A 21,690-nucleotide genomic window follows, 5' to 3' on the forward strand; every position below is an offset into this window, starting at 1 on the left:
CCGTGCTTGGTGGGTGTGCAGGCAGGCATGCTTGCTGCTCCGTCACCGAGTCCTCTCCTCCGGCTGCTAGGGAGATGGAGCCGGGAGCCCAAGGAGGAGGAGACCTGCTATGGAGCAAGAGCCTCCTCGGCCAGCCCCTTCTCCCGTCGGTGTCCAGCAGTGCACGGAGGAGGGGCTCAGCTCCAGGAACGCAGCCCCCTGGACTCAGGGACCGGGGTGGGGAGGGGATGGCAGAGCTGTCTCTGGGCTCCCAGCATGGGGCACCAGCGCTGCTCTGCAGGCCCAGACGGGTAAGCCTCACCCCGGTCTCTTGCGCACAGGGGGCCCGCTGCGAGCGGGGGTGGGCTGGGGCGGGGGAAAGGAGAGTCTGGACGGGTGCAGGTCTCACATCTAACAGAGTTTTATTAACAGCAGCAGCCAGTCACAAACAGAACAACAGGGACCTGGGACCCGGCCTTCCCGCTGCCCCTAGGGGGAGGGCGCTGGGCTGTGGCCCACACCACGTGCTCGTAGGAGGGGAACTGGGCAGAGCCCTGCAGTCGCTCCCTGGGCCAGCCACGCAGAGGGCCTCGGGAAGCAGGCGCGAGGGTGCCGGGCTGCACACCAGGACACTCTGGGGAGTGGCCGGCACTCAGCCCACCCCGTTAACCACCTGCCAATCCCCCATCCACAAGCACGGTTACGGCTCTCCGAACTTCGTGAGCACAGGCAGGCGCTGCAGGGCACCCAGCAGGGGCAGCGCTCGGCGTGCTGGATCTCCGGGCCAGGCGCTAACAGACGCTCTCCATGGTCATCACGCCGGCTGAGAACACCAAGGCCTGATCTACTTGCGTGAGGCAGCCCTGACGCTAGAGGGCAGCACCCGGGGCCAAAGACCAACTTGGGGCGCGGGAGGGCTTCAATCCATTCACCCCGGGGAGGGCTGGGGATGCAGCTGGCTAGTGACAGCTGAGGGGAGCAGCAGCTACCAAAGAGCTGCCCCCGGCTGCCAGGGAGCCGGGCACGTCCCTGGCCAGGAGGGGGGCTGCCCGAGGCTGGGCAGGGGGAGCAGCGGGCTTGAGACAGCGACCAGGCAGTGACACGACGCGGTGTAGACTAGAGCAATTTATACGCCCCCACCCCACGTGCACGGGCAGGCCCAGGACAGAGTCCCTCACCCCATAACAGCACAGGGCGGGTCCTTCCAAAGCCACGCACCTCACCCCCCGCAGCTCAGATGCCCCCAGGCCCACTGTCTTTCCTGAAGAGCTGGTGAGGTGACCAGGGTCAAAAGAACTAGAACGTGAGAACCAACGACGAGATGCCATGAAAACATCAAACCAAATGGCTACGGGGAGCAGGGCTGGGGAGGGGGCAGTGACACGGGGCTGGCACATGGGCAGGAGTTACCCTACTCTCCGCAGCAGCGGGCGGGCGGGCGGGAGCTACTCCTTGGCTCGGCCGATGATGGCCAGGATGTAGAGGAAGATGTTGATGATATCCGTGTAGAGGTTGAGGGCGGCGAAGACGTACTCCTCCGGGCTCAGCGCCAGCTGCTTGTTCCCCAGGATCATCTGAGTGTCCACCGCTAGGAACTGCAAGAGAGGAGGTGGGGCGTCACCCGGAGCTGCATGCCCGGCTGGCACCAGGTGGCCACAGCAGCACGCTTTCTGTAGGGACCATGCCCGGGGCACCCAGCCACAAGCCTGGCCAGCCACTCTGTTCCCCACAAGCAAAGGGGCAGAATGCAGCCCCCGCCCCGCACACCCAGGGCTCACAGCGCAGCGCGCGGCACGGCAGGAAGAATGGCCCGTGGCGGGCTGTGCCTCTTGTCCCCCAGCACGCAGGGACCATGCCGTGCCACCCGTGCCTGGGGGCTGCAGGAGCAGAGCACTGGAGGTTGGGCGTTTTGAGGGGAGGGGCCATCCCCTGGCCCTGATTGATGCTGCCCTGCCCAGCCCCTCACTCCCTTGCTGAGCTGAGGCTCAAAAGTCCCGGCCTCTCCCTGTGGCCTCTAGATCCAGGCACTGGTCCCAGGACCGGCACAGACAGGCTCTCTGGCGGCCACTGGACGCTGCTGCTAGTGGCTGTGAAGAGGCCATCTTGAGAACAGGGGTGTTTATCCAGGTGTGATGATCACTGGGAGCCCCGTGTTCACACTCACCCCCACCTTGGGCAGGGGGAGCCAGGCTCCAGCTGGGACTACGGCAGGACAGTAACCAACTTCCAAGCGGTGCCATGAAGAGGGTGTGAAGCTATGGCCAGTTCTGGAGCTGTCCCCAAAGGCCTGGCCCGAGGGGACGGCTCTGCCCTCCAGCACATGCCCACATGGGGCCGGACACACAGCTGGACCAGCAGCAGGATGGGGAGGATTTTAAGGCCTGAGGGCACGCCTGTGACCCTGTGGGGTTTGGTTTCTCAGCCATGGTGAGGCAGCCGCCTCCCCATGGGGGTGGGGGTCATCAGGTGGAGCAGTCCCCTTTGGGGCCCTGGATGCAGGTCCCTAGCTGAGCACCAGGCTCCTGCCCCCTCACCAGCATGTGGGTCCCAGCTAGTGCCTTTCCCACAGGCAGGCAGGGATCAGTCAGAGATGGCACAGTGGTGCTGGCTCTGCTCCTGCCCCCAGAACCACGCCCCCACCCCGCCGCAGACACTCACGCAGGTGAAGAGCAGAGCTCCCAGCGAGGCGTAGACCAGCTCCATGATGCGGTTCCGGATGAAGATGCACAGGATGGAGAAGACAATCAGCACCATCAGGCAGACGACCAGCACGCCCCGGCATGAGGTGAAGTCATACTTGGTCTGCAGGCGAGGACCACAGGAGCGTCACACGCAGGCCCCGGCCCTGCCAGGCCTGCGCCTGGCCCCAGCCCTGCCCCCCTCGCTGCCAGGACTCTGGCTGGGTCCAGGTCTCTCTGCTTTCCAGGCAGCAGACAGCTCCCCCAGGAGACAGACGCGGGGCGCTACCACGGTGCTGGCTGGTGCCCCAAGAGCAGCCCCACCGCAGGCCGTCCATGGCACGGCTGGCTCTGCAGGCACATCCCCCGTGCACAGCACAGGCTTCACCCGGATTCTGCCAGCCCCATGGCCTGCTCCCAGACTCTGCCATTCCCACGAAGCACCATCGACCCCAATAGCAGCCGGAGCCAAGGGCTCCAGGGCATTAACCCTTTTGCAGCACCAAGGCACCGATGGCGCCAGGGAAGCTACTGCAGCTGGGACCAGCTCCCAATGGCAGGTGTCTGGCTGAGGGCACGGCTGGGCAGTGACCCAGATGTACCAGGCGTGCCAGGGTCCCAGGGCTAGCCACGTCCCCCAGGGGGGCAGCCTGGGGCTCCCGGCTCCCCACACTCACAGCTGGAGGAGAAAGATGTCAACCTTTCATTCCCTGGATGGCCACAGTGAAGGGGCTTCAAGTGAAGGGTGCCCAGAGCCCTCCCACACCTCGCCCAGCCCAGCCCAAGACGAGAGCTGGCCAGGAGGTAGCCCAGCCCCTCACCTGCAGGGAGAAGAGAACAACGGTGAAGCAGACCACAGCTGTGATGCCCACGGCCATGATGACGGCGTCCGTTTCGTAGAAGCTGGCGATCATCCCCACCATGTAGGAGAGGCTCAGAGTCAGGATCGACTGGGGGGCGGGGGAGAACATGTGTTAGAGGGGGGCAGGGACCCGGCAGGTGTCGTCGGGGCTCTGCTTTGCTCTCCGAGCGCACGCAGGGCAGCGGCATGGGCACAGACGTCCAGCTCCAAGCCCTTAGCGCCACGAGAGCCTTTTTCCCCTGGGGAACCTTCTGCTGCATGCCCCAGGGGAGCCCCCAGGCCTCAGCAGACGGGTCCTGGCCTCAGGGGCCCATCAGTTCAAGGGGCTGCCTCCAACCTGCGCTGGTTTGGCTGTGGGTGGCGCTAAGCTGGAAACCTACAACCCCAGAGAACGGGCACCTGCGGAGAGATCTCTGCTGCGCCTACAGCCAGACACGGGGCACGAGGCGCGTTCGACATCGGCCTTGCAGCCTGGGCAGTGAGACGGGGTCTCCACCCCTGGCTCACTGCAGTCAGCTCTGGGACGGGAAGGGACGAGCCCCACGGCCAGCCGGAAGAGCGTCATGAATTGTTGCCCCACCTCCCCCACGGAGGGTGGCCTCAGGGGCAGGGCTGTTAACGGCTGGGTGCTCAGGACCCAGCAGGCTGTGCTTGGGGTCAGCGCGGACTCTGGGAGCAGCACAACAGAGTCTGCGGCACAGCGCTTCCCAGTGCCAGACGGCCCAACGCCGACTCTGCACTGCCCACCCCCAGCGGCGCTGACTCCGCGCACTCGGCCTGAGAAAGGTGTCGCACGCCTGGAAAGAGGCAGGAGCCCAGAGGCTGAGGAATGCCTGCACCCTGCACGAGAGACCGGGCAGGGGCCATTCCCCAAGCCCCTGGGGCAGGCACACCCAGCCTGGCAGTGCAGCTCAGCTCAGGCCGGGCACACAGCTCAGGGAGGGGCCAGTTCTCAAGGCAGGATGGCTGGGGCAGCAGGAAGCGCAGGGAAGGGCACGGCCGATGGACAGCGTGACTCCAGCCTGCCCAGAGCAGGAGAGGCCCCTCCAGCCCCGCACCCCCAGCGAGTGGGGATTTCAGGGGTGGGGCCCGCGGGCTGGGGCTCACCAGGGCGACCAGGTTCCAGGGGTACTTGCGGCGGAACTCCCCACAGCAGCTCAGCACGATGAGCGAGATGAAGAAGACGGCGTAGGAGACGTAGTACGTCCAGACGTTGCGCTTCACAAAGCCCTTCACCCCCTCCACAAAGGTGAAGATGGCCACGAAGGCGAAGGTCACACTCAGCTGGAGGGTCAGCACCAGGAACACCTGGGGGGAGCACGCAGCATGGTCAGGGCAGGGCCCTCCCCCCCCCGCAGGGGAATCCGCCCCCCCCCAGCCCGTGCCCGGCGCGCCGGGAGCCCCTCACCTTGCGGATGAAGGCCCGGCGGATGTTCTTGTCGTCCCAGCGGGTGGTGGGGAAGTCCTGGTTGTCATAGTACGAGGGCGGCCCCTCCTCGTGGTAGTTACTGTGCAGAGGAGCTGAAGGAAGAAGGGGGGTCAGGCACTGCCCTTCAGCTTCCCACCCCCCAGGCCATGCCCAGGCCCTCACCCTCACCCAGGAGCAGTCCAGCCAGAGGCAGAGCTTGGCTCCCGAGGACCGGGTCCCAGGCCAGCCTGCACATGCTGCCACGCCTTGCTCCACGGCCCCAGCGCTGGGGATGGGGCTGCCGCCCGACCCCTGGGAGATCATGGCCTGGCTATACCACGGAGCAGCAGCTCACCAACTTTGGTGGCCATGGGGCCAGGTCTCCACAGCCCATGGGGGGGGCTCACTCCATCTTGCAGTGACAGTGCCGCATGGGGAGAGAAGAAAGGCAGGGGAGGGGTCAGGCAGGGCTGCGGAGGGGGGCGCTGGGCAGAGCTGAGCTGGAGCACGGCCGTGCCTGCTACGGCTGGGCTGGGACATGCCTCCCACCCGCATTCTGCACGGCCCACCTGAGAGCACCGGCGTGGGGAGGCAGAAGCCCACACCCTGCCGCCTCCAGGGGCTGGAGGGAGCCTAGGGCCGCCCGCCACGCCCAGCCAGTCTCCCTCAGCAGCAGGGCTTGGGACCCCCCGCCCGCCCCAGTCACTCCATGCTGGTTTGTACTGCGGGGGAGCCACAGACACAGCTCTGCTGCCTGCAATTCCTCCCTCCGGCGGCTCTGTGTTGCCCCGAGAGCTGGGAGATGCCTGCACAAAGGCAAGATCGTGACAGACCTGGCAGCCCTGTGACCCTGGCCTGCCATGCACCCCTTCCCCCATGGTGTAGGCCAGCAGGGGACAGGGCCCTGGCATGTGGCTAGTCCTCACTGGCCCCAGGGAGGGGAGGCAGCAGGAGTCTCCTCTTCTCTCCCTGGGGTGCAAGAGAGCTGCAAGCAAGGGACTCTCCCCTTCTTCTCTAGAGGAGACAGCAGCTGCTGCCCCCGGGCAGAGTCCCCGGCCGCTCTCATCATCAGCACCAGGGAGCAGGCAGGTGAGCCCCAAGCCATGGCCACCAGTCAGCCCGATTCAGCGCTGCCCTGAGCCCTGTCCAGGGTGGAGGGGCCCAGAGCCCTCAGACTGGGATTGTTCCCTCTGCCCCACCGGGCCGTGGAGTGACAGGGGCTGGCACTGAGGCCATTGCAAAGGGGTGTCCAGAGGCCTGTTTACACAGACACCGCACCAGATTAATTGGCTTCCATCTCCCCGAGGTCTGAGTCCTGGGTTTTTCTCACAGCAGCACCATCTCATCCATCACTTCACATAACCCAGAACCCTCACTGGCCCCTGGGACGGAGCCAACCCTGCATCTCTATCATCCCATTTCCTGGCGCTCACCCCACCCTGGAGGCCCAGCTGTGCAGTGGCCACTTGTGCTATGTCCTGGGCCACAGAAGGTGCAGAGCAAAGCTGGGGCGGGGTGGGAGGATGGGGGAGAGCCGAGCTGCTGAGCCCCAGGAGTCCGGGAGTGCGGCGTGCCAGCAGGCCAGAGGGCACCGCTAGCTGCAGAGACTCGTTACAGACCCTCCCAGCCGGACCGGCAGCACCTGCTGTGACTCCAGGTGGGCAGAACACCGCCTCCCAGCACCAAGGCGTAGGGGGTCCCTCAGCCCTCCCCACTGCCCTCACCCCACCTGCCCCAGGAGCAGCGATGTCACTTACAGCCTTGGTCCTCTGAGACTATGGCCTGCGGCTGGGCGTACGGCGGCTGTGCATACGGCCCCGGTGGATACGGCCCCTGAGGATACATGCCTGCTGGTGGATATGGCCCCTGAGGGTATGGGCCCTGGGGATACGGGCCAGGCCCCTGAGGGTATGGGCCCTGGGGAAAGCCCGGCTGGTTGTAGGGTCCTGGCTGGAACTGGGGCTGTGCGTAAGGTGCTGCCGGGTAGGGGGGCTGCGCATACGCCGGAGGAGCAGGAGGCTGCTGCCCAGGGCTCTGAACGGGGTAGCCATCGCCCGACACCAGGAAGCTCTTCTCATGTGACATGTTCCCCGGCACTCACTGCCGCTTCAATGCTGAGGAGAAAACACAAGGGGGGTGGGTTAGAAGTCTGGCTCCTCAGTCCCCCCAAACGCCAGCCAGCCACAGCCTGAGGGGCCCCCCAAAGCCCAGCCTCCCAGGCAGACCCGCCCCAGGGACCTGTCCTTTCTGGAGTCGACAGGAGACACTCCGCTCTCCCTGCCGGCTAGAAAAGGGGAATTACAGTCAGCCGCCTGTTTCTGCTATTGGGCAATGACTTGTCAAGCCGTGTTTCCTGCACAGGGCCACATGACACCCAGCTGGGGCGCAGGGAGAAGTCAGGGCCCTTACTGCAGTGCAAATTCCACGAGGGAGCCACCCGGGCAGGGCGGGGCAGGCTGGGGTTAAGGCTCTCAGCAGATCAGGAGGTGGGGGTTCAGTTCCCAGTTCTGCTCCTGACCCCGGTAACCTGGAGCAAGTCTCTGCCGGGCCCTGCTCCTGGCAACCCTGTACCTCACAGGGCTGGGGGGAGAAACCCGGTGTCTGGGAGGCTCAGGCATGGCAGTGGGGGCCACAGAAGCACTGAGACACTAGGTGGAGGTGGGGTCCCCCCCACAGCAGCTTGGGACAGCTGAGGGCATCTCCCTCCTTGGCACCGTCACCTAGCGACAGGGACAGAGCCATGCACGACATGGGCACCGCAGGATCTGCCCTGCCACAGGTGTGCCCCCGACATCTACAGCACCCAGTGTGCCCAAGAGTCCTGCCCACCCCCTAATTGGCAAATCGCTCCCCCAATCGTGCAGCTCCAGAACCCATGTGCGCCCCCTCTCCCCCGCCCCAGGGACCCTCTGGGGTAAGCATCACGTCCCAGACAAATCCTGCACTGACTGGCCCGCGAGCTGCACCCTGGCGAGGGGCCCAGCCCTTTCCCAGTTCTGGACCCGCACGGGGGGGTCACCCCGCGTCCCTGCTAGGCAGAGGTGCAAGCACCGCAGTGCGCCCGTCACTGAAACACCAGGCAGCTCTTTCTGGGGGACGCCCCCCATTTGCCAGGACCCCCGGCTCGAGCTGGGTGCTTTCCCCACTGAGGGGGTGTCCCCCGGCCTGCCCCACGCCACCGCCCTTCACACAGCCCGTCTCCACCCCAGGACACGGGCGGCTTTGCTAGTCCGGGCTCCCTCTGCCAGGTCCCCGGCTGGGCAGCAGCACGCAGATCCCCCCGCCCCTGTGCCCCGGGGACCAGCCCTCGGGAGCCCGGGGAAGAGGAGGTGCCGCCCGTGGGGTCAGGTGCCCTGAGAGCCCCCCAAGCCAGGGCCAGCCTTAGGGAGGATGCCTGCCCAGCCCCCATCACCCTCCGGCCCCGTTGCGCCCCCACCGCCCGGGGCTCCCTTATGTGACTGACACCCTCGGCCCGACCTGCTCCTTGCCTCTGGACCCCGGCACCCCCTGCCACGGCCCCCCCAGCAGCCGCCCCCCCCCCACGGCCGGCCCTGCCGCCAGCAGAGCCTCTGCCAGAGCAGGCTGACCCAGTTCCTGCGGCTCCGTTGCCACGGTAACGAGGCCTGGTGCCAGCTCTCCACCCCGAGCGCCTGCTGGAGCAGTTCCGGTTCCGGTCCTGCCCGTGTGGGGGGAGCTGGGGTTGGGACAAAGGGGAGGCAGGAGGGAGGTGACCCCCTCCCCAGATCCTGGCCCAGCCCCTCCTCCAAACCAGGGGCCCCACTACTCAGCTCTGCCTCCTGCGCCCGTGCCCCAGGCCACTGCAGGCTGGGAGGGAAAGGGGGGGCCTGGCATGGGGCACGGGGCCAGAGGCTACCCGAGGGGGCCTTTTGTTCGGCCCGCCGGGTGCGAGCTGGTCCTTCCGGCCCCACACGGGGCTCGGCTGTAAAGGCGGCCCCTTCCCTCCGGCTGCAGAGCCTCCAGCGAGGCGCAGCGGGAACGCAGCCACCAGGACCAGGCGCCGGAGCTACCAGGAGCCCGGGCCCGAGCCGGAGCAGGGCTGCTCTAGCAGGAGCCCCCGGCAAGGGGCCGGATGGAGCCGCCGACGCCTGGCAGGCCAAACGGAAGGGCCTGCTGTCAGAGGCCCCTTCCCTGCCTCGGGGCACCCTGCAACGGTGGGGGTGGGTTGCAGGTGCCTACCATCACTGCTGCACGCAAGGATATGTCTACACAGCCCGCCAGAGAGTGTGTGTGGGGCTTCAGAGCCCCAGGTGCAACTCAAAGTGCGTCTACACGGCTGTTTGTAGAGCGCCAGCCCGACCCAGCTAGAAGGCTGCACGGGCTGTGCACACACACCCCAGGTGCCTGGACGGCCTCCGGCTCCACACAGAGACACAGGCTGCCAGCCTCAGCTCCCCGTCAGGAAGCCCTGAGCATGCAGCACATGCCAGGATGCCAGCTGGGGGCTGTCAGGGGCCCCCTGGCTGTCTCAGGGCACCCCCAGAGGTGGGGAGAGCACAGAGCCCCCACTGGCACAGGGGGTGTTGGAGCTGGGGGGAAGGGAGGGGCGGCAGTGGGGTGGGAAAGGAGAGTCACTCTCCAGTGGAAGGGAGAGACATAGGGCTGTGCCCTAAGGGAGGGGGCAGTGAGCAGGGGACGAGCAGCTGAGGGGGAACAGGATCATGAGGGAGGGGGCACTGAAGGTGGGGGGCTAGGAACAGCTACGTGGGTCGTGGGGGGCAGAGGGCACCCTCACCACTCCCTGGGGAGAGACCGGGGACAGACCCTTGTGACCCAGAACCGTCACGTGCACTAGCGGTAGCAGCTTCGAGGACAGGCGTTCATCCGCGCCGTGCGGGAAATTCTGCCAGCAGGCGCTGAGCTCAGCTCGCAGGGCAAGACGGCTGTGCCGCTGGCCCACACAGAGTCCGACCTGTGCTCCACCGGAGCCCGTCCAGCGGGTACGGCCGCGTCAGCTGCCACCAGCAGGCACGTCCACTGCTGCCGGATGTTCCGGTAGCACCCAAAGACCTGGCACCATACAAACCCTTCAGAAGGGTCACCCTAGCCAGTGCCCGGTCCCGAGCGCTCAGAACACGCCGTGTTACAGCTGAGTGGGTCTGATACAGATTTAATTCTCTCCCTTTGGACAGGAGGCAGACACAGGGAGTGCTCCTGTCTGCTAATTTCTGACTTACCTGCAAGAGTTAGCATTTTCAGGGGCTTAAGTAGCCCCTGGAATCATGGTTAAAGCTGCCCCCCATGAAATCTGAAAGGGTGCCCCTGAAATGGTGGCCTGGCTGGAGCTGTTCCCCCCCCCAAACAGATATAAAACCCCACCTCTGCGTGGAACAGGCCAATTCCCAGAGATCGAGATCACTTCCCGGCAGCGTTACTCAGGCCTCACTTGCTCAACAGCCGACCACGACCCTGCCTGTTCTCTGGTCACCTAGCGAACCTCCCCTGGCTGTTCCAGGGAGGCAGGGCCCCCGCCCTCAGGCCCCTCTGCCCACCACGCTGAAGCAACACAGACAAGTCCATTTCTCTTCTTTCTAGTAGCGCTGACCACAGCCCAACCGTACTGGCTGCAGGCCAGGGCTGCAGCTCCCTACAAGCCGTCGGAGGCACCGTTAACAGCATGGGGTAGGAACAAGGGCACCTTTTTATGCAGCTGCGTTATGTCAGTGTCCCCCTTGGGCAGCTGGCCAGTTGCCACGACCCTCGTTCAGGTATAAGGCAGGCTCCTGATATGACAGGCTGGCACGCAGTGAAACAGGAGAGGGCCCCTATATGCCAGAGGGCCTGGGAGCAAGAGCCAAAGTTCACGTCACCCAGAGTGCCAGGGGCCTGCCTCCTCCCCGCAGGAGATGCAGGAGGCTGGCCACAGAGCACTTGCCGGGTTCAGCAGGGCAATGCTCCTTCCTGTAAGCAAGGGGAGCAGTGGGAGCCAGGCATGCTGCCGCAGGGATCATGGGAAATCCCATCTAATTCCCAGCATTAGCTGCCCCACTCACATGACATGGTGCTGGGCTGGCTCCGGCACTCACAGGACCGGCGCTGTTCCCTGCCCTGCTTTCAGTCCAACTTTCCCCTGCAAGCAGTTTACAGGCACAGCTGCGCCCTCAGACCGCACGAGAGGCCACAGCGCAGCATCCACCATGGCACGCCACCCGGCCCGCTCCCACAGCGCCAACCAGGGGATTCAACGCCTTCAGTGAAACGCAGCCAGCGTCAGCCACGCAGCCCCGGCATCCAGCTACACAGTGCAGCTCTGCCCACGGCACATGCCCCAACCCGCCCATCCAAACCACAGGAGTGGGTGCTTCATTTGGTCCTGGTGCAAGGAGCCATATCAGGGACTGTGTATCCCCAGGACAGACATCCTGGGCAGCTGCAGTGCAAGCTTCCCGTTGGCCAGCACATCCCTCCCTGGGCTAGGCCACCATTACAAGCGGGAAGGGGGTGTGATGAAGTGGGAATATTTTGTAATGTTTTTATGAGTCCTGTTTGTGCCTCAGTTTCCATGGCATGCTGCACTGTTACAGTGGGGCGGAAAAGCACCTGGCTGCTCTCCAGGCAGGCTGTCTGGGCCTTAGGCAGGGGAGCACAGGGGAGGACAATGACAAAGCCAGTTGCCTGGACATTGACAGCTAGCACCCAATGATCCAGAGGGATGCGGGCTCCATCTCTCCTCAGTGGCTCCATCTATCCTCAGCGGCTGAGCAGCCTTTCCCCAGCTCGCCATCAAAGGACTGGGTGGCATTGGGGAGAGGAGGGGGACACAGGTGTTGGCTGCTGGAAGGAGTCCGGGCTGTCACCCGGCATCTGACCAAGGAGGTCAGAGAGACAGGCTGAGCTTGAACCCAGGAGTTCACTACAGCTGGGCTGGGCTCTGGGCCAACCAGAATGGACCATGCTTTCGCCTTCATTTCTCTAGACTACCTCAAGGGCCTCCTGGGCTGGGCTGTGCTGTGGAAAGAATTGGCTTATTCGTTAACGCTTCCTGAGGGGCGCTGGGTGAGTCTCCAACAGGGTCTGCCTGACCTGGGCTCGCCGAGTGGAGCTCTCAGGATACAGCAGGGGGCTGGAGACTCAGAGGTCCAGTCTAGGAGGTGGTGAGGTTGTGTGGGCTACCCCGGTGGAAGAGTGGGGCCCCTTGGGGGTCTGGCACACTGAAGGGTTCCTGCTATAGAGCTGGGGCCGCAGCACCGGTCCTGGCAGCCCCACCTCCAGGCCTATTTGTCCTCTGTCTCCCCACTCAGACTTACCCGGACCAATCTCATTGCTGAGGGGGTGTCTGAAGCCCATGTCCTCCCAGATGCCCCTTCACAGACTGGGCAACCAGAAACAATCCATACCAGCCTGGGCTTGAATCTGCCCCAGGCTCAACCGCCCGCTCCCAGGAGCCAGCCAGGCCCGAGCCGTCCCACTCAGCATGGAGCAGGGCCTGTCTCGCCCGTGAAACACCCTGCACAGCTCCCCCAAACTTCCCTCTCCTCCCACTGGCCCCCAGAGCGTCCCGGGTAACACCGCGCACACATTCCCCCTGACACTGGCCTTAGCAGCGAGTCCCGGCGCTGACAGCTCTAAGGCAGCATGCTTGGCAGACCTGGAGGACGGGTCCATCAGTGAGTGTGGGCCAAGCGGGTCAGGGACACAACCCCAGGCTCGGCTGTCCCCAAGCCTCGACAGCCAGAAGCTGGGCCTGGCTGATGGACGGATCACGCAATGCCTGCGCTCCGGCACCGGCCCCTCTCGCAAGACGGGCTCTAGACGGACCACGGGCACATCCCGGAGCCCCTGCCCTCCCCAGCTCCGGCAGGCCCATGTGCTCCTGGCAGCTGACTCTGTGCGGCCCGCGCGGTGAGAGCAGCGGGTTTTGCAGGCATTAGCAGGAGGCTGGGTTTCCGGCAGCACCATAAGGCACACGGTGGCACAGTCACAGCCACACAAAGGGGCCCTAGGCACGTTAGCGCCCGGTGGGCGACTGTAACAGACTGCGCTGCGGCCCTGAGCCACCCAACGCTGGCCACCAGCCTGGCCGCTGCCCTGTGAGGGCAGACAGCGGAGCCCCTTCGGTCGTGTGAGTCACAGCAGCAGTCGCACTAGCTCGGGCAGACATGCGAGGGCTCTCAGCCCTCATGCTTCAGGGCGCAAGCTGGTCACCATCTTGGGAGGCCTGGCGACCGGGGACCCTCCCCCGGTATAGCGATACACCAGCAGGCAGCGTATTTACACCCCATCTCCCCGCACCACACGCACGTATGAGCACTTAGCACCTTCACTTGACACATCCAACGCTGGGCACTGCCAGCCCCGGGACGCCAGCCAGCCTGGAGACAGCCTGCTCCCAGCCAGCCTGGAGACAGGCAATACCAGACATGACGGGCCACTGGCTACGCCGCCTCTCGCCCATTGAGAGGCTCCCTGGCACCAAGAATCTAAACCTTACTCAGCGCAGCCCGCGAGAATGCAGAGCCTGGCACGGAGGCTGGAGGGGCTGAGAATCTTCAAGGTAGGGAGATGCCATCCCCAGCTGGTGGCGGGGAAGCAGGGCGGGACAGCAGGCACAGGGGACATCCCCCAAAACCACCCAGGACAGAGACAAAGCTTCCTGGCCTAAGCCACTTGCCCCACGCCCCCAGGGTGCGTGGGGGTCTCAGTCCAAACCAGGCGCCCCTCCCCAGCCGCGAGCGGGGTCCCAGATACATACGGTGCTGGGTGGAGTCAGACAGTCCTTGGTTTACGATGTCCAAAGCCCCAGCAAACAAACACCGTGTGCGCCCTGTGCTGCCCCGGCCTGGCGGCACGGAGCGGTGCTGCAAGCAGGCCCAGATCAGGCCCTTATTTCTTAGCCACACCGGCGCGGAGCAGAGCGGAGCGGAAGGGTCTCTCTACCAGAGCACGGTGCCCGATTCCCAGAGCGTCTGGATTCCCAGGGCCTGCTGAGTCACTGGCTGAAGTGCCAGGCAGAGTCCGGAGCGGAGCGGAGCGCCGTTCAGAAGTCTGCAGCCCCGTCTGGAAAACACCCTTCTTCTCCCAGCTGCGAACAAACCAGCCTACTCCCTGGAGGGGGCGGAGAGAAAGGCTGTCTGGCTCCAGCTGGCAGCTCAGAGCACCAACGCAGCAAGCTGCAAGTCTAACGCGGCGAGCGAGCCCCCTCAAGCGCACCAGCCGCACGCTCTGCCTCCCCACCCTGTGCACGCACACAGCCTCCCCGCGCTAATCCTGCCGGGTTCGCTCCTTCACTAGCATAATCCCACGGCTGTGACATCACCCGCACAGGGCCAGCCCCACAGCTCCCTCGGCAGGAGGACCAAGGCTGCAGCGATCACAGCTCCGAGTCAGAGACGGACACCGTGGCCTGCCACCTTCTCCTAGCCGAGGCCTGCTCCCCAGCTCCAGAGACAGTGCCAGACCCAGCACTGCCCGGGGGCCCAGAGAAGCCCCCTGCGTTGCTCGCGGTCAGACCCATTGCTGCGGCGCTGGCTGCCCAGGTGTGCAGGCAGGGGAGCCTTGCACGCTGCAGCAGAGGGCCCCATGGGAGTAGGCAGGCGAGAGCAAGGCAGTGCAGGTATGCACACGAGCTGGGATCCCACCCGGGCTCGCACTGACGCCGGGGGAGCTATCCACAGTCAATTAAACCGCAGCTGTCCACACCACAGCTTTCAGTGCCTCTGGCTCCTGCACAGCTCGCAGCGCCGCCCCTCTGCCTCGGCTGCCTCCAAGAGCCGAGGACGCAGGCTGCTGCACGCCTTGAAACAGGACCCATTTGGACCCAACGAATCACAACTTCGCCAGCCGGACCAGTCGGGGAAGAGCAGCAGGAACGTCAGCTCCCAGCACCCAGCCCGGCCCATTGCCGGCGGAGCAGGGACAGGAGCCCTCCTTTGCCTGCTGGGCTCCAGGACCAGCACCCTGCCTGCAGCTGGAGCCACCCTGCTCGATCGGGCCTGGGCTAGTGCCAGAGCCAGGCAGCGAACCATGCCAGACAGAAGTGAACGTGGCTGGCAGCCCCTGCCGGGCGGGGCAGGGTCAGAGCATCGGGAAGGCAGCCGCACAAGGAGACGGAGGGGTGGAAGGCGGCAGAGCCAGGGCATGTCTTAGATACAGAAGGGGGGAGGGTTAATCCCACCCCATCCCAGGGCAGGAGCAGGGAGCTGTCACCGCTACGGCAGAGACTGAGCCCCTGCAGCACCCCTCGGCCTGGGCAAGTTGCTGCCGGGAGCGTCCCTCGGCCCGGCTTTCCCGACAGCACCGATAAGCAGCTTTGCTTTAACTCTCGGTAATTCCACAACGTGGCCTATTTACAGCCTCTGAAATCCTAATCCCGTCGCTGCCACAAGGCGGGGCCGGTTCCTGGGGCCGCATCCCAAAGGGGCTCCCCATCCCAAGGGCCAGCAAGAGACCCCCCCGCGCCCGCCGTGGGGCCTGCTCCTCCTCCGGCTAGCGAGGAGAGGATGTACCCAGCCCTGGGATTAGCTGCACCAGATTAGACTCCCCGCACGCAGCCCCACGTGAGGTCCAAGCCCAGCCACAGCCGCCCGCCACCGGGAAGGGGCTGCCCTGCCCGTCACACAGCACGCCCTGGAAAACTGCCTGGGGCTTCATCTCGGCTAGCGAGTGGGACAGAGTCTGAGGCTGCAGGTCAGCACCTCCTGTGTGCATGAGGTGGGGCCGGCCTCCAGTCCCTGTGCCCTTCCCAGCCTGGGGTTTTTCAGAACATGTCCCTTCCCCCCTTCCCCCCCAAACAGCTCCAGCACCGCCCTCACCCCCCACTCCGAGTCTCCCCAGGCAGCAGCAGAGCCATTCCAGGGCCAGAAAGGACCACCCTGACCTTGTCTGCCCTTCTGCGTGACTCGCGTCAGCCTCACCCAGTGACTCCTGCATCCAGCCCGTTAACTCCGGCTGGGCTAGAGCAAAGCTTTTAGAAAGATCCAGCGTGGATTCCCAGATGCCAGGCGACAGAGCCCCCCACGTCCCTAGGTGAGCAGTCCCAGGGGTGCATTATCCTCCATCACCGCTAAACAGCTGCACCTTGGGGCTCGGCTGCATGTGTCTCGCGTCAGCCCCCAGCCACGGGAGCTCCTTCTGCTCTTGGCTGCTAGGATGCAGGCGCCTCACCAACCCGCAGCCCTGCCACTTCCACACCGCTGCCCTTTGGGACAGACTTCCAGACCCCGTGATCCAGCCTGTCCTCCTGTACAGCACCCACCACTCAGAGACCTGCCCCAAAATACTCCTACAGCAAATCTTCGCTCTGACAGCAGAGCGCCTGTCGGCAGACTCGGGCAGACAGCCCCAGGTACCGTGTTCTTCCCAACCACAGAGACTAGGAACCATTGCTCTGCAGTAGCTGATCATACAATCATAGAGTTGGAAGGGGCCTCAGCAGGTATCTAGTCCCACCCCCTGCTCAAAGCAGGACTAACCTCAGCTATATCATCCCAGCCAGGGCTTTGCCAAGCTGGGCCTTAAAAACCTCTAAAGATGGAGATTCCACCACCTCCCTAGGTAACCCATCCCAGTGCTTCACCTCCTGCCAAGGGGAAATGTTTTTCCTAATATCCAACCTGGACCTCCCCCACTGCAACTTGAGACCATTGCTCCTTGTTCTGTCATCTGCCACCACCGAGAACAGCCTAGCTCCATCCTCCCTGGAACCCCCTTTCAGGTAGTTGAAGGCTGCTATCAAATCCCCCCCATTCTTCTCTTTTGCAGACTAAACAAGCCTAGTTCCCTCAGCCTCTCCTCATAAGTCCTGTGCTCCAGCCCCCTCATCATTTTTGTTGCCCTCCGCTGCACTCTCTCCAATTTGTCCACATCCTTTTTGTAATGGGGGGCCCCAAAACTGGACACAATACTCCAGATGTGGCCTCACCAATGCCGAATAGAGGGGAATAATCACTGCCCTCCATCTGCTGGCAGTGCTCCTACTAATGCAGCCCAATATACCATTAGCCTTCTTGGCAACCAGGGCACACTGCTGACTCATATCCAGCTTCTTATCCACTGTTACCCCCAGGTCCTTTTCTGCAGAACTGCTGCCTCGCTCGTCGGTCCCCAGTCTGTAGCTGTGCATGGGATTCTTCCGTCCTAAGTGGAGGACTCTGCACTTGTCCTTGTTGAACCTCATTAGATTTCTTTTGGCCCAATCCTCCAGTTTGTTTAGGTCACTCTGTATCCTATCCCTACCTTGCAGGGTATCTACCACTCCCCCCAGCTTAGTGTCATCCGCAAACGTGCTGAGGGTGCAATCTACCCCATCCTCCAGATCATTAATGAAGATGTTGAACAAAACCGGCCTCAGGACCGACCCCTGGGGCACTCCGCTTGTGACCGGCTGCCAGCTAGACATGGAGCCATTGATCACTACTCATTGAGCCCGATGCTCTAGCCAGTTCTCTATCCATTTTATAGTCCATTCATCCAGCCCATACTTCTTTAACTTGCTGATAAGAATACCGGGGGATACCGTATCAAAAGCTTTGGTGGACGTGATATACCTTGACTTTAGCACTTTCCCCACATCCACAGAGTCAGTCATCTCATCATAGAAGGCAATCAGGTTGGTCAGGCATGACTTGCCCTTGGTGAATCCTTGTTGACTGTTCCTGATCACCTTCCTCTCTTCCAAGTGCCTTAAAATGGATTCCTTGAGGACCTGCTCCATGATTTCTCAAGGAATTGAGGTGAGGCTGACCGGTCTGTAGTTCCCTGGATCCTCTTTCTTCCCTTTCTTGAAGATGGGCGCTAGATTTGCCTTTTTCCAATCATCATGGACCTCCCCCAATTGCCACGATGCCTTGGTCCCTCCCCTCCCCCTGTCCGGGGCCAGCTTCCCAGGGGCCAGCAGTGAGCTCTGCAGTCCCAGGCTGTGGAACAGTTCAGAGGCTGAGCCTGGCCAGCCCCAGCAGGGCATGACCCAGGTCGAGGAGGGCACACTGTGCCCTCTGCGGGGAGAGGAGGAGCACAGGCAGCGCCCCTGTGCTCAGAACGCTTCCTCCCGTACCAGAGCTAGCAGGAGACCCGCCCTGGGCAGCTGGCTCAGAGCCAGGGTGGGCTGGCAGGGAAGGGCCAGCGGACACAGCACTGGGCTGGGACTGCAGCTCCTGGCTCAGCGAGGCTCCTTGCCTGCCTGTGGGGCACTAACAAGCGAGGGGACGAACCCAGTGGGTGGAGCAGCCCTTCGGAGGCAAGGACGCCTGCCCTAGACACCTCTGTGCAGCCGCCTGGTCCCCGTCCCGCTGCAGGCCCGGAACGCGGGGCACAGGAGAAGGCGCTCACGGCAGGGAGGTGTCGGGCTTCACATCGATTCCGATCGAATCTCCCTTCCCTGCACGCAGCCCCCGAGCCTCCGCTGCTCGGTTCTGGGCTGCTGCTCTCACGGCTGAAGCTGCACCAGCGAAACGCCAGACAGGGCTGTGGAGCAGGTGCATGGGGGCGGAGGGGGCTGGGTGAGCTCAGACACCAGCAGAGCCCCTGGAATCCCTGCACTCAACTGCGGCAAAGCAAAAAGTGCTGTTGCTGGCTGCCTCCTTGGTGCCGTGACAGAAGCAGCTTGTCAGAGCCCCTGCAGAGCAGGGATTGAGAAGCCAAGTGTTGCCTCTGCCAGGACCTGCACCAAACAGCCTGAATGCAAACACCGGCGAGTCACAGCTGAAAGAACACCCCTGCAGCCCAAGGGGGCTGGGAAAACAGGCCGCAGGAGTAAAAGCTGCAGCAAGGACATCTGCATGTGCACAAAATCCTGGCTTCCTGTGAGCGGCTCTGTGCAGTCACCCTTCAGAGCCCACGAGCCCAGAGCAGACTCCCAGCACGGCTGGGCCCCGGAACTGGCAATCAGCGAAGGTGACTAGCAGCTATACGGAGGCAGGGAGGAGTCCAGAGCCCCGAACAAGCTGCTGACGGAGTTGGTGGGTCTATTTATAGCAGCCCTGGTTAGCACCACCCCAGCGCTTTCTGCATCAGATCCAGTTTCCATGTGAAAGCCGGGGCTTCAGGGCTGTCAGATGCAACCAATTCAAGGCAGCGCCAGGGTGAAGCTCAGCTCCCTGCTGCCAGCCTGGTGAAATTACCTGCCTACATGTGAGGAGCTGAGAGTCCCCATAAAGGTCTTTTCTCCAGCCCAGGCTCTCCTTCGGTCTGGTATCAGCTGGCACCTAGCAGGGCCTGGCGACAGCGTATCTGCAGCAGGGCTGGGATGCCCCTGCCAGACACTCGGGTGACAGCATGACCCTGCCCCAGGAACACACCCTAGACGAGCACTGGCTAAGCCGGTGTGGGGCTCAGGCAGTGGAGAGAGCAGGGCCACTGGAACGAACCCCCAGGCTCAGCTCAGACCATTTACATTTAAAGCCAAAAGGGAAGAGCTTTAAATGCCTGGACCCTCCATCCCGACCTCAGGCAGTGTTCTCGGCACTATGGCCCAGGCTGTGGCTGGCCTCCAGCTCACGGCACCTGCAGCCCCAAAAGCCATCAGACCTCACTGGTCCAGTGGCAACGTCTCCTGCTCCGTGGCCCCAGCACAGCATCTCCGTGGCTGTAGGAGAGAGGATCTCAGGCAGATTGAGGGGCATCATTTAAGCAGGGGGAGCAGCCAACAGGCACATGGCAGGGGACTGCAGGTCAGGGTCCAGGGGCACAGGCAGAACAGCTGTGCAGGACGCTGGCACAGCCCCTGCCTGCTCGGAGCTCTGCAAAACAGAGCCGGCCCTGCACTCTCACCAGGGCCCTACTGAATATCCATCTCCTCCCAGGAGGAGGAGCGCTGTCAGTCACCAGACGGTGCAGCCTGGGCAGGGGCTGGAGCTGCTAAGAAGGGAAGGAAGCAGGCGGCAGTCACGGGACCGCACCTTGGCTTTTCCCACGCCAGCAGCAGGTGCAAAGAGCACCTTCCCCGAGGCCGGCTCTGGCCCAGTCTCTCCTGGTGCACGGAGCACAGCAACACTGCGGCACCAGGGGTCACTGCACAGGTGCAGGAATTCAACGCGAGTCACCTAGAGGGGGTGCATACGAGCAGTCCGACGGCAGGGCTCATCCCCAGCCAGGTGCACAGCCCACGCCAGGAGGAGCAGAGACAAGGCAGCCCGGAGTCCCGACCCACAGCGGCAAATCCAACACCCCGGTGCACACGTTTCAGGAGACTCTTGCTCCCCCCCAGCCCCGTTCTCGCTGTGCTTACCTTTCCATTCCCCTGCGGGGGGGCCAGCGCTGCCCTGCATTCCTGAACACTTGGGCCGGGCCTGAACGCGTCTCTTGCTGTGCCCCCCGCAGCACTGACCCCCATGCTCCCCGTGATCTGCACACAGGGCAGCCACAGACACTGCCTCGCCCGCTGCCCTTCCGACACCACCCGAGTGGCGCACGCCGATAGGAGCCGGCCCTTCTGCCAGGCTAATTAAGAGGCTGCCACCAGACATCAATCCAGGTTCTTATCACCACCGCCGATAGCGCCTGCCCCTTAGCTGCTGCTGCCATGAGCGTGGGGCACAGCCTGCCCCTCCGGGGGCAACAGAGTGGCAGGGGCTCAGGGACAGATGCCCCAAGCCTGTGCCCGTGAGGGACGAGGTGCACCTGGCTTGGAAGGGCTGAGCACCTGCAGCTCCCGAGGCCGGCCAGCGAGAGCTGCCCATGCCCTGGGCGCGACCCTGCTCTGAGACCAGCGACAAGGAGCGGAGCCCACCCGAGACCTGACATGACACGCCCTCGCCAGCACCCAGGGCCCTCGCCCGCCGCCCAGGGGCACCCCGCCGCCCACGGGCACCCCCCAGCCGCCACCCGTGGAGGCCCAGGCCAGTGCCAAGGCAGGGGCCCAGTGTGAGGAGGGGGCGCTGGAAGCTGGCGGGGGCTCCCACGTACATCTGTCCTGCCGCCGGCCCCAGCGCTGCCCGCACCCGGCCCCTGCCGGGCACAGACCCCGCGGAACACACGGGCCGGGACAGGACAGGACAGCCGGAGGCGCAGCTCCCAGCACCCCGCACCGCCGCCCCCCGCAGGCAGAGACCGAGGCGCAGCTCGGCAGGGCCGCGTGCGCCCAGCTCTGGGGAGGAGCACGGCCCGCAGCGGGCACCGGGCCGGGCCGGCTCCTCGGGGCAGGGAGCGGGCCGCGCTCGGGCTCAGGGCTGCGCCCAAGGCACCGCTCCCCGGGACCGGGACCCGCGACGGGCCACGGAGCCAGGGCGCCAGCGCTAGTACCTGCCCCGGCCCCGGCCCCGGCCCAGCGCCGCCCGCCCAGCGCATCCCGCACCCGCACTCCGGCCCCCCAGCCGGACACTCACCGCGCGGGGCCCGGCTCGCTCCTGCCTCGGTGCTGCGGATCAGGCCGAGCGGGCGGGGGGGCTGCGCGGGCCGGAGATAGGGGCGGGGGCGTGGCCTGTCCTGGCCCCGCCCCTCGCCCCGCCCCGTCGAGCTGCCAGACCGGAAACGGCGGCGGAGCCGCGCCCACATCAAAGGCAGGCGCCAGCTCCTCGCTCCCTTGGCGTGGGCCCAGCCCGGCCCGGCCCGGCCCGGCATAGCCCAGCCCAGCCCACGGGGCGGGGGTCCAGAGGCCGGCGGGGGCCGTGCCCAGGGCGGGGGGCAGGTAGAGGGGGGGGCCGTGCCTAGGGCGGGGGTGGCGGGGCCCCGCAGAGCCCCGGCCCGTCGGGGTGTTCCCCGTCGCGCAGCACCGATCCGGGCGGGGGGCACGGCCCTGACCGCCCCGTGGGCTCCTTGCACGGGCACCCCAGCTGCCGTCCAGTCGCGGGGTGCTCCCCGCTCCCCAAGTC

At 64.7% G+C, this 21,690-nt stretch overlaps 1 protein-coding gene across 4 annotated transcripts; it reads right to left on the bottom strand.

The window, feature by feature from the left end:
- Window positions 1–384: 384 nt before the first annotated feature.
- Window positions 385–21,310, bottom strand: GRINA (glutamate ionotropic receptor NMDA type subunit associated protein 1). Of its 4 annotated transcripts, none has more exons than XM_067560164.1 (7): window positions 21,205–21,310; window positions 6,685–7,041; window positions 4,928–5,040; window positions 4,627–4,827; window positions 3,479–3,607; window positions 2,638–2,781; window positions 385–1,574 (listed from the first exon to the last, which is right to left on the bottom strand). In XM_067560164.1, the coding sequence occupies exons 2-7, from the start codon at window positions 7,010–7,012 to the stop codon at window positions 1,425–1,427; spliced, it is 1,065 nt and encodes a 354-aa protein (XP_067416265.1). In that variant the 5' UTR covers window positions 7,013–7,041; window positions 21,205–21,310; the 3' UTR covers window positions 385–1,424. The 4 variants fall into 4 exon arrangements, with proteins under 4 accessions (XP_067416265.1, XP_067416267.1, XP_067416268.1 ...); XM_067560166.1 differs by lacking the exon at window positions 21,205–21,310 and adding an exon at window positions 20,109–20,389; XM_067560167.1 differs by lacking the exon at window positions 21,205–21,310 and adding an exon at window positions 13,823–14,127.
- Window positions 21,311–21,690: the final 380 nt, after the last annotated feature.

Source organism: Emydura macquarii, unplaced genomic scaffold (genome assembly GCF_026122565.2).
Source record: "Emydura macquarii macquarii isolate MOO-44397 ecotype Brisbane River unplaced genomic scaffold, CSIRO-AGI_Emac_v2 contig_2246, whole genome shotgun sequence".
Classification (NCBI taxonomy): domain Eukaryota; kingdom Metazoa; phylum Chordata; order Testudines; family Chelidae; genus Emydura; species Emydura macquarii.